The sequence below is a fragment of the Coptis chinensis genome, chromosome 7 (assembly GCF_015680905.1).
Source record: "Coptis chinensis isolate HL-2020 chromosome 7, ASM1568090v1, whole genome shotgun sequence".
Lineage (NCBI taxonomy): Eukaryota > Viridiplantae > Streptophyta > Magnoliopsida > Ranunculales > Ranunculaceae > Coptis > Coptis chinensis.
In genome coordinates, this window is record NC_141462.1 from 18965010 (window position 1) to 18976765 (window position 11756).

Below are 11756 nucleotides of genomic sequence, written 5' to 3' on the forward strand. Positions count from 1 at the left end.
GTGTACCTCTCACTGAACACCTTTACGTTCTTGTCCAGTTCGTGTATCTCCAGGTCGTCACCCCCCTGGATACCATACACTTCCCTTAGATAAGCGAAAGCTTTTGTTGCACGTTTATCTACAGCCCTAGGAGGCAACCCACTAGAGGACGACCTCTCATCACGACCTGACGTACTAGCTACAGCAGCAACAGATTCAGATCGTACTTCCTCCTTCACATCCTCACTCTCAACCTCTACTGATTCCTCCCTCTCATCCTCCATTTCCCCACAACTCAACGACACTTCTCGAATCTCTTCAGATCGAGTATCGTCCGAATCAGACATCCCCTTTTCTTAGTGATTACAGATCCTAAACAAGGGAAGCTAAAGACGACCTAACAACTGAATGAAACAAACAAGAACACAAGAAAAATGAGCACCAACAATGGCGGAAGCACTAACCTGAAGAGTTCTAGTATCTGCGCTTCTGGAAACGAAACAAAAAATGGCTTTCCGAATCTCCAAAAGTTGTTTTATACAACCGCCTCTCCAGTTCCCAATGCATCATGATTACAACCTAAGCCCTAGCCCGCACACGTCTACCAAAGACCTATCTTTTCAAATTTCCAGAAAAAGCGGCGACACGTTTCCTCACCAACTGCCAGATTCTCACGCCAAATGGCGCCAACTATCACCCACATCGGTTCGTCATACAACAATTTAATCGACTTCCATAGCATTTGGGTATTTTTCACATGATTCGGTTCGCTTCTTCACTCATGCTCAACACACACCACCGTTTTCTCTCAGCAGGTCGCTTCAATGAACAGCATACCCTACTGAGAGGTGGTTGTGTGAGGGAGTGATATTTTCATTCAGGAATATCAAGCACGTGTCTAGCATAGCGGAAATACCACACCGACCTCTGACCTCGTTCCCCGAACTGCCTTCAGAGCGACCTACATCATCAACTCACACCCACAAGCTATGAGATCGCTCCAGAACAGATCGACTCGCACATCCTCACACAGAGCATTCTATCTCATGGCACATCCTATTTTCTATAAGCAATCATTGTTAAAGTCGTACTTACACATTCCATCACCGCAAATTACGAACCACTGTAACCACTCACTATCATTACAGAATTCCAACCAACACCATTCCCATACTCCTTCTCAATCTGAACAATACATTTGTATTTGTCAGTACTCGTGTTGGATAGATCTCCACGTTCACCAGCTATAAATACCCCCTACATGAACTACGCCAGACTGATTCGATTCTCCCCTTAATCGAGATAAATACGTGGCGGTTAATTTCAACAACTAATCGGTATTTCCCATTTCCAAACCCATTCTCTTCCCCTATCACATTTGTAAGGGATAATTAAAACGCTACTTTACAATATCCTTCTGCATGTGAATCTAAGTATAGCAATCCATCACATAGAAGAAAATGAAAATAAAAATAGCAAAATTTAGGCAACTCCCAAGACTCCGAGAGTAAATCGAATTGAAGTTCCAAGTTGAAACAAGGATCAGAATTCAGAAACCGTCTGTAGCTAGAGATGAGATAAGTAGGGACCCACTAAAACCGAAATGGTTACTAGCCTTACAATCACTACAAACTTTCATAATGCAATCTAAAATATCAACATTATGACAAGAAATATAAAATGAACATACAAACAGATTAATTTCCAACACATAAAAAAAAAGGTCCCCAAGATAAAGGTAATCAGAGAAGCCATGGTTGCTGCAGCTATCCCAACTTCATGCCAACTTCTCTTCTCCTCTTCTTCTTCTTCAACCTCACGTCTATCACCTTCTCATGTAGATAACAAAACACTGTTCTCATGTCCTACTAACAAGAAACACCTAGGCTTCGGAGTTGGCACCCCAGTAGGAGTACGGTGTGAAGCAGTTTCAGTGACAACAGGGGCCGAAACCAAGAAGAGAAGTTCATTTGAGATACAAACATTAACAGGGTGGTTATTGAAACAAGAACAAACAGGGAACATAGATGCAGAACTCACTATAGTTCTGTCAAGCATTTCTATGGCATGTAAGCAGATTGCTTCATTGGTGCAAAGAGCTAGTATTTCGAACTTAACAGGTATTCAGGGTGCAGTTAATATTCAAGGTGAAGATCAGAAGAAGCTTGATGTTGTTTCTAATGAGGTACGTTACATGTTACATATATGAACAGAACAGCTCATATACATATATCCAGTTCTTAGGACCATTGGATATATATATTACAAGGTATAGTCGTATATATAGTATAGACGACTATATGATTTAAATGCTATATTTCTATGAGGCGAAGAAATGAGAAATGAAATTGAATTTTGTAATGTAATCAGTTTAATTATAAGAACTGGTTTCAGGTTATGTATGATTTCTATGGATAGTGGTAGTTATGTATAGATTGGCAAATCATTAAGACTGTAGTCCTTAAGTCCTTTAAGCTCCATCACTGAATGTGCATTGAGATGCAGAGCCAACAAGTCTCGTGAAGGTGAACAACAGTTTTGAGTGTAATACTGTGTGTTGGAGTTATCCCTCACATGAGAATGAGGAAGAAGAGAAATCAGTTCTGCATGAAAAGGTCTGAGCACGCGCGCTCTGATTGGACTAAACCCAAGGCGTGCCGCCTTTGGTAATCTTGGAAATCCTGAACAGGTTGTTGAGGGGGGGCATCTTCGACATTGGCCTTGCGAGGCAGCGCCCATGCCATGCCTATAATTGAAGTTTCTAATTCGCTATAGTAACCGCGAATTTTGGTATTTGGTATATAAACCTAAAACAAGGTTTTGGAAAACCTAACACAAGAAGAAACACAATTGAAACCCAATTTTGAGAGCAATTAAGGTTGAGAGAAAATCTTTGTAGAGAAAATAGCCTGTAAAGATAGATGAGTGATTTAGTAAGGTGAGAGACTGAAAGGAGTGATTGTAATCTTCTTTTCCACTTTATAAAAAGATTAACTCTTGTAGAAGTAGGTACCATTGGCCGAACCACGGTATATCTTTGTATTGTGATATGCTTGTTATTATCTTTATATTATTATTTGTTGTTGATAGTTGTTTAGAGAGTTGGGCATGCTAGCTAGGTTGTAGTGAATATTTAGAATAGCTAGGTTGTAGTGAATATTTAGAATTTGTCTGGAGTTGTAGTGTTTCATACTTTTATATTACAAGTTATTTGTGTAGTGGGGATCGATTGGTATCGGTATTAACCCCAACACTGTGTACATAATGAAAAAAAAAATTATCTAAAGGTTTGAGTGTACTGTGTACATATCGACTAAAATTTTGATAAAAAGTTTGCGAGATGAACCAAAGCTTTGATTGGATTGCTATACTGCATCATCGTTGATAATGGACACAGTAATGGGACCACCTACTAAGCCCCAAGCGAAACCCTTGAGACACATTTTTAACTTGTTATTTGTGCATGAAACAGAATGAAAGCTTCCTCCTTAGCAGTTACTCCGGACTCCGGAGACACCCCCTGCAACATATTACGTTAACATGTAGGCATCAAACTGGTTTTCTAATAGGTCCACAGAAATGACAACCTTAACCGCCGGCCTAATAGGGAATGGCCTAGGAGAAATACCATACAGACTGGAGATGAGAAGTTAAATAAGCCCTTTGCCTGCTACTTAGTCCCATTAGCATAATCGGCAGTCCATACTCCCTATTAATAGCATGTCCACGGCATGACTAGAATCCTCCACCTTCTTTAGTCTAATCAGGATAGTTTGAATGCAAATGCAGGTATTCTCAAACTGCCTTAGATCAAGTGGAAGAACGGGGATCATAGCATCAGAGGAAGAGGATGTACCAGTTGCAGTGGAAGAAAGTTATTCTGGCAACTACATTGTAGTTTTTGATCCTCTTGATGGCTCATCCAACATTGATGCTGCTGTATCCACCGGATCTATATTTGGGATTTACAGTCCAAATGATGAGTGCCTTGCTGAATCCGATGAAAATAGCACAGTAACTTTCTCACATTATCATTAAACTCTTTCACATCTTACATGTAAGCCATTTTGAATTTCTAAGTTTTACCTAACATGAAGAACTCCTAATTGTTCAACGAATGGCATAATTCAGCTTCAAGAAGTGCAGCAGATGTGTGTCATTAATGTGTGTCAACCTGGCAACAACTTATTGGCTGCTGGCTACTGCATGTACTCAAGCTCAGTGATATTTGTGCTCTCTATTGGAAAAGGAGTGTTCTCATTTACGTTAGACCCAATGTACGGAGAATTTGTCTTAACGCAAGAGAACATTCAGATACCTAAGTCAGGTAAAATCTACTCATTCAACGAAGGGAACTACCAATTATGGGATGATAAGCTGAAGAAGTACATTGATGACCTTAAGGACCCTGGCCCTAGTGGCAAGCCATATTCTGCAAGATACATTGGTAGCCTTGTCGGTGATTTCCACCGCACCCTTCTCTACGGTGGGATATATGGGTACCCTAGGGATAAGAAGAGCAAAAATGGAAAGCTAAGGCTACTGTACGAGTGTGCGCCTATGAGTTTTTTAGTTGAACAAGCGGGAGGAAAAGGATCAGATGGACATCAAAGAGTACTCGATATTGAACCAACTGAGGTAAGATCACAGTTAAATAAGTAATCTAAAGCAGTTAGCGAGAAAAGGATTAATGACCTATGTTATGCTTTTGGCAGATTCATCAGCGTGTTCCACTTTACATTGGAAGCACCGAAGAAGTTGAAAAGTTGGAGAAGTTCTTGGCTTGATAAATCATAAGAATGGCTACCTTTAACTTTATTTATGAAGATGATGTTAATGGAGCACTGCGAGTCCAGGTTACACAAAAGCTTGGGATAGGCCTAAAATTGGTCATTTGCCACAATTTTTTGTCAAACCATTTTGTAAGCAGGCAATGATTATATTGGCTTCTTGCTCAAGTTTTAAGCCATTCATGTTTACAACATTTTCTAAACAGTCAAAAGGATGGAAAGAAATACAGTCGAACATAAGTGGTGAATACCAAAACACGATCAGTTTACACTTAGTCAAAGCAAGAATACAAAACCTGTACACCAAAAGAACTGAATGTTTTCAAAACTGGAAATATGTTTTCACAACAAGAAGGTTCTGGAAGAAATGTCAGAGAGCTTAGTTTAAGAAGATGGCTAAACTGAAATAATAAGGCTATTTCACCATTTAAGCTAACAGTAAATGCCAAATTCCAATAGAAAGAAATTCCAAGTTCTAAGTCTGAAAAGGTCAGGAAGAGACCAGAAGCTGTTTGGTTGTTAAGCTAACATTTTTCTCACAAAGTGGATTAGGCAGCCATTTGTCAGACCCATGTATCCTGGAAGATCTCAACATGTTTACCACAACATCATAACAAACATTCAAGATGAAAAGAAACAAAGATGTACTGAACAAATCTTCAAATTAGCAAGGTTAGAGAACATACATATTTGTCAGAAGCTACAATGTTGTTCTGCAAGCATTTAGACAAAAAACGAAAAAACTTTTGGAGTGAAGACAGATGAAGATGACAACAATGACAGGCATGTTGATGTTAGACAAAGGCGACATTGCACAAGCCTGTGAGCTTCTTGAACTTTCAAACAAAGACCCCTTTAGTTATAAACTACTGTTGGTGATAGTTAACCCTAAAGCTCATTCAACTGTAAAAGGAAATCAATTTCTTGTTACCACATTCTCTTGGTCAAGTGCAATGCTTCTTCTATTCTTAACTGCAATCCAAAAGCAAATGCAGATGTCAGTATTGTAAATTTATCCACAAAAAACAGAAAAGAAATAAATAAAAGGGAATAATGTTGGTGTATCCATACCAGGACTTGATATTGTTATGCATTTTTTGTAGGATTTGACTGAAGCCATAGAATCTTGACCTGAATGTGAAAAAAATTGGAGAAATTTTACATTATACAAAAAATGAATAAGTCGTCCAAGTTGATAGAGAAGAGTAACAATGCTGCAACTACCTTGAATATTCATGTCTTTCTCACACAGAGTTAAACTTGATGGAAACTCAGAGAAAGATTGGGTAGCCTCCAAATTCCCAAACCCTGATTCATGTGGTTCTCTGGATGGGATTTAGAAAATTCAAAAAAGAAACGTTATGTTAGTATCATGATAAGATAGGTTTAATGCACAGCAGCTATGAAGTAAAGAAATATACCCACAGACAACGCCAGTAGCAGGATTTGTGCCTTGGCCACAACTGAGGTCAATACCCACTAGAAACTCAGATAGGGAAAAATCTGAACCAAATATATCAAAATTAGGGACATCCATGTCAAAAATATCCTCATTGGATCCAGTCATTGGTATATCATCTGTCAGGGGTTGATCTGAGCTCATTGGCACATTAGAAGCACCAAAATCCAGTCTTCCTTTCACATGCTCCCTCATTGCCGGCCTCTTCAAATATGTTTTCCCAGGTGATGAAGATGTAAAGTAATGACTTCTCTCCATTGAATAACATGCTATATGTTTGGAAGGGCTCACATACACAGACTCAGAACAAGACGAAATCATAGCGCAGTTTGAAGCACTTGTCTCCTTAGGGTTATTGCTGCCGGCTGAGTTAATAACTGAAGAATTCTCCACCGGAGAGATGGAGTTGTCAACTTGTGTGATACATGCTTGTGGAGGGGTTTTCGGACTAGGTGAGTTAGCTTTGAGTGATGAAGAAGGCTGTGTGAACAAGCTCTCTGCAACAGAAGACTCCCTAACTGAAGACCCAGTTGCAACACAGGAAACTGCTAAATTAGGCTGGAATGATGATTGAAGCGCAGAAATTTTCTGTGGAACCATTCCTCCCGTGCTGTATGCATTATGTCCTTGGAAGGGTATAATAGCAGTGCCTGGAGGAAATTTCAAATATATTCAACATCAGTAACAAAGTTAAGAATTTTGAGGTCACATCTCACTAATTTTTGTTACGGAATTCAAAGAAAATTACCAGCAGAAAGTGATTGATTCTTGGTCCCTCGACGGCATTGTCTCTTTGTAGTAGTAGGAGCGCTAGTAGCTGGTCTTGAACCTTTTCTTTTGTTTTCAGGAGGAGGGTTGGTGGATGGTGTTGTGAAATTTTTTGGATCCACATTGTTGTTGAGAAGCCATGGTGTTGATGCCACGGTGGGAGTTTTATTTGCTGGATTTCCTGGTAAGAACACAATAATACGAGTATAAGACCTTATTCTCCATAAAAATGTTATCAAACTGCAATATCACAACTCCTTATTGAGAATTTGAGATACGCTTGAAAAAACTAACGTATATAAGCAAAATACTCGGTGTGCTTATTAACTAAAAGACACTACTAAACCAGTTCAACATGTTACCACATTGGGAAATGGGAATACCACTTTTAGATTAGCTGAAAGGCGAAATCAAAATGATCAGTTGATTTCATATCAAAATTTGGTTTGCAGGCTATAGGTCTTTAAGGCTTCAGCCATAACTGGTATAAGAAGCAGGATCTAATTGGCCTATAAACCCTGAAATTCTAGAAAGCAGTGACCTTTCTAACAACTTGGGCTACTCTCATTTTCATCAAACGAACACTAATTTGGAAAATAATAATACATAAAACCTAACCAAACAGTACCCTAACTTTCCAAATCAACTAAATGAAGGAGACTCACCATTACTGTTTGTAACAAGATCTGTAGATTTGGATACCAAACAAGGACTTGAACTATTATAAGCTTGCATAACATTTTGCATCCCTTGTAACAACAACTCAACCCTATGTTTCTCTTCATCAACCCGAACTTTCTCTTGCCCCAACAACACTTTCTGTTCCTTCAAACAAATGTACTCATCTAATATTGCATCTAAACTCAACAAACTCTTCGGCGCCTGCAAAATATCAACAAAATATCAAGAACCCGCATTTCAACATTTCGATAAGTATGAGCGAAAGAAAATAAATGGTTACCTCTTTGACGTTGGTTTTGGAAATGAGGTTGGAAGCTTCGGTTCTGAAAGAAGAACGAGTTTGGGTGAAGTTGTTGTCGGAGAGATAACGGTCTACTATGAATGCTATTTGTACTGGTGTTACTTTTCCTTTGCCTAAATTCTCTGGTGTTTTCTTTGTTGTTGTTTTCTTCGCCATTTTTTTCTCTTCTCTTCTCTTCTCTTCTCTTCTGAGTACAAAATGAGAGAGAGAGGGGAGGGAAATAAAAGAGAGTGAGAGAAAGGCGGGAGTTTTGAAATTTTGGATTAGATTTACAAATTAGCGGTTAATAGTTTTTTTAAAGTTTGTTCCCTCCAATTTGCAGATATTTGGCGGGAATTATTATTACTGATTTTCAGGAGTTGGATGAAACATTTTGAAGTAGGGGTGATAATTTGGCCCTCAAGCCCTCAACCCGGGCCGACCCGGCCCTCAAAAATGCGCGTCAAAACCTTCAAAAGTTGGCCCTCACAGATTTGAGGGGTTGACCCTCATGCCCCTCATGCCATTAGGGCTAGGAGCTAAGTCTGGGTCTAGGATTACAGGCGTAGGCCAAGATTAGCCCTTCAAGCCCCCACTTGGCCTCAAATTTTTTTTTTTTTTCGATAAGATATATTTTATTTTTTACATTATATATGTAAGGTACCACAATTATCTCTATTTGAACTAAATATTTTCACTACTGAATGATGTTTAATAATAGTAGTTTACCACATATCATATGAGGTATTTTGTAATTTGAGTAAAAGAGTTCAAATATAAAAGAAAAGTGAATTATGATTATTTTTGTGTAAACCCAAAATAGAGGTGATAATTTATGTATTATACTATATATTTGTGTAAACCTTAAAAGAAAACCATATTTTCTTGTTATTTTACATTATATTTATGTATTATATTATAATTATCTAAATTGTATAAAAAAATTATTAAATTAGTTTTCAATAGGGGATAAATTATAACATAATATAATATATGCACTTTTGTAATTGATTTAATGATATGTATATAAGTCATACATAAAGCAAATCCAACCTAACAACATAGTTAAGTATTAAAAATGTAGATATTTTAAGAATATCATCTCTTCCACCATCTCTATCTATTTTTTTTTTAAAGATATAATAATTAGTTTTGTATACTTATATACATATCATTAAATCAATTACAAAAAAAAAAAAAAAAAAATTACAAAAAAAATAGTAAACTAGTGAAGTATAATTAGATCGGGGCCGGACCGGCCCTCATTTCATTTGGCCCTCAAAATGAGGCTGAGGTTAAGAACTGAGTTTTCATGCTTGACCCTACTCGACCACTTTCGACCCGCCCCTCAATATCAAATGAGGGTGGAGCCGACTCAACCCTCAATCATGAGGGGCTTTTATATTTGAGGTAGGGGCTAGCCCCGCCCTGCCTTTTTTATCACCCCCTATTTTGAGCCCGATACTTTGAGAAAAAAATTAACATTTGGTACAAAGGTGTAATTTCAAGGGATTCTAGCAGTGGCAGAGCCAATAATTTATTCCAGGGTGAGCCGATTAGAACTATAAATTTACTCAATTAGACGCTACACACATTTTTCTTGTTTTTCGCTTAGTTTAATATTTCCAGTCAATTTTTTTTTTTTTTTTTAATTTATTTGCTTTTTATTTCTATTGTTATACAAACAAACAATTTTTAGCTTATAATTTCAATTTTTTAAAATCAAAATCTATTATAGTTTAGGAAATGGAATTTTCAAATTTGAATTATAAAGCTTAGTTCATTATATTGTTTGTTTTGTTAATTGATTTAATTTTTAATGATAAGATACATCTAATTGTCTAATCTCTCATTCTTTTGCCAATTTTTTTTGTCTCACTATATAAAAGGTAAATGAAATGTCATGTGGCTTCTGATGGTTGGAGGAGCATGCTTACATATATAATATAAGAAACTTACAATAGCAATACCAAAAGGCTATCTTTTCTCATCAGTTGAAGTACGTGTACAACCCATTACCCATGTGGGCTGGTTGAGAGAGGCTAAACTAATATAAAGTGGGAAACTACTCTTAGACCCTTTAGCAGCAAAATAATAGCAGATATAACATATGCCTTTACTCTATTTTACTCTAAATAGGGCAATATTCACAATTCAATAAATAAAGATAGCCCAAGCCTTAATGAAAGGGAGAATTTCAGTAGTGAAAAGTAGTAAGTACTTTTTCTTCCAAAATTTAGGGTGAGCCAGGGCGTACCCTAGACCCACCTGGCTCCACCACTGGATCCTAGTATAGTAGTATTATTGTTTACAAAATCTATTAATGTTGAGATTGAAACTGTATACAAGTTTAAGTTTAAAAGACTAATTTGATAGTTGGTACAAATATTTAGGGTTTAAATTGGTGGAAACAGAAACCTTTAACATTTTCAACTATTTCAAATATGGTTTGTGATAACTCTCCTTTCGAGTTCGTATTAAGTACTATAGAATATGTGATCGGCATAGTAGTTCATTGGGTTTTAGAGGAAGCAATTGAGGTTTTACTTTGTTGCCGCTCAATTATGGAACTTTCCCAAACCAATATATGTCATAAAATAACTACATCTTGAGTGTGTGTGTTTTCACGAGATCTCTTGTATTTAATTATACTAATGTTAACCAGTATAAAAGTTTTTATTTGTTTTGTTTTTATATATATACTAATAAACGGGCATGTGCATTGCACGTGCTAGGAAAGAAAATTGGGGTGGAGAAAATTAAAGGAATGAACACATGTATAGGGTTTAGATTAATATAGGTCGAGGTCTGACAAAAAAGCACTTCAATACGCTAGTTTTGTGTGAAAGGGTTTTGTTTATTCTAAGGGTAAAACTTCAGTTTGTAAAGTATATTGTGATTATGGAGAAGTTTGTGAGAGTGAGTGTGAAGGAGGAGAATGGAGTTTAAGGAAGGGCAAGAAGTAGAGATTTTATATGAAAAGAATGGGTTTAAGGATACATGGTATCTTGCAAAGATCTATCGATTTTGTTCTGCATAGGTTATAATGTTTTACTGGGTAGTTTATGTTATTCTCATAGGAATATCTGAGCATGTTTTACTGGTTTGTGTTGCATTCTGTAATTGCCTATATGAGTGAAAGATTTATCTTCTCAAAATGATGTCTCGGTTAGAATGTTTAAGATGAATTCACCTTGAGTTGATGGTCAACTTGGAAGTCCTATGGTACTAACATAGTTGGAGGTCGGGGGTTATGTCTGTTAGTTTGGCTTTCAGACTCTGTTATGCATCACTTGATTACAACTTATTTAGGAAGGACACTAACTGTCACAGCCCGAATTTCTAAACAATTACAAAGTGAATATTTGAAATATAAATATCTCAGCTATGACGGGGTGGATACAACACATGCCAAAATCGAAAACCCACATCATAAGGAATCAACTTAACAACAATAATCTCCAAAATTTCTCAACCATCAATTTATTAAAAGGCTATCTTCCATCCCAATAAAACATCAAACAAACTTTAAGAACAAAAGTCTTCAATATCGTATTCTCATGTCATATGAATATGAAACTACATTATTACATACTTTCAATAAGAATCGGATCTAATAAAAGAACTAATGAACTGCTCCAGGGAAGAATCCAAATCAACTATGCTCCCAAGAACACACCCACGTTGCCAAAATAAAGCAAACATGGGTCAGCAAAATGGAATTTACTGGTATGAGTAGACTAACCACATAAAAACAATGTCATACTTTAATTATTTAAACAATCACTTTATATTTTCC

The 11756-nt window shown here is 36.9% G+C and overlaps 2 protein-coding genes across 2 annotated transcripts; one reads left to right on the plus strand and one right to left on the minus strand.

The window, feature by feature from the left end:
- Positions 1-1623: 1623 nt before the first annotated feature.
- Positions 1624-5025, plus strand: HCEF1 (high cyclic electron flow 1). The gene is made up of 4 exons (XM_086574999.1): positions 1624-2164; positions 3769-3993; positions 4111-4617; positions 4695-5025. The coding sequence occupies exons 1-4, from the start codon at positions 1733-1735 to the stop codon at positions 4764-4766; spliced, it is 1236 nt and encodes a 411-aa protein (XP_086431125.1). The 5' UTR covers positions 1624-1732; the 3' UTR covers positions 4767-5025.
- Positions 5026-5414: 389 nt separating this feature from the next.
- Positions 5415-8167, minus strand: LOC147486444 (uncharacterized). Its single transcript, XM_086574998.1, has 7 exons — positions 7958-8167; positions 7662-7878; positions 6977-7177; positions 6191-6878; positions 5994-6094; positions 5841-5900; positions 5415-5741 (listed from the first exon to the last, which is right to left on the minus strand). Exons 1-7 carry the CDS (start codon positions 8132-8134, stop codon positions 5686-5688), a joined length of 1500 nt encoding a protein of 499 aa, XP_086431124.1. The 5' UTR covers positions 8135-8167; the 3' UTR covers positions 5415-5685.
- Between the last annotated feature and the right edge of the window lie 3589 nt (positions 8168-11756).

Bases quoted from the DNA above. Each gene is read 5' to 3' on its own strand.
- HCEF1 (XM_086574999.1), top strand. From the start codon at position 1,733: ATGGTTGCTGCAGCTATCCCAACTTCATGCCAACTTCTCTTCTCCTCT. The intron at 3,994-4,110 runs GTAACTTTCTCA...GGCATAATTCAG, and splicing joins AATCCGATGAAAATAGCACA to CTTCAAGAAGTGCAGCAGAT. The intron at 4,618-4,694 runs GTAAGATCACAG...TGCTTTTGGCAG, and splicing joins TCGATATTGAACCAACTGAG to ATTCATCAGCGTGTTCCACT.
- LOC147486444 (XM_086574998.1), bottom strand. From the start codon at position 8,134: ATGGCGAAGAAAACAACAACAAAGAAAACACCAGAGAATTTAGGCAAA. The intron at 5,901-5,993 runs GTAGTTGCAGCA...TTTCACATTCAG, and splicing joins GAAAGACATGAATATTCAAG to GTCAAGATTCTATGGCTTCA. The intron at 5,742-5,840 runs GTATGGATACAC...TTTGGATTGCAG, and splicing joins CATAACAATATCAAGTCCTG to TTAAGAATAGAAGAAGCATT.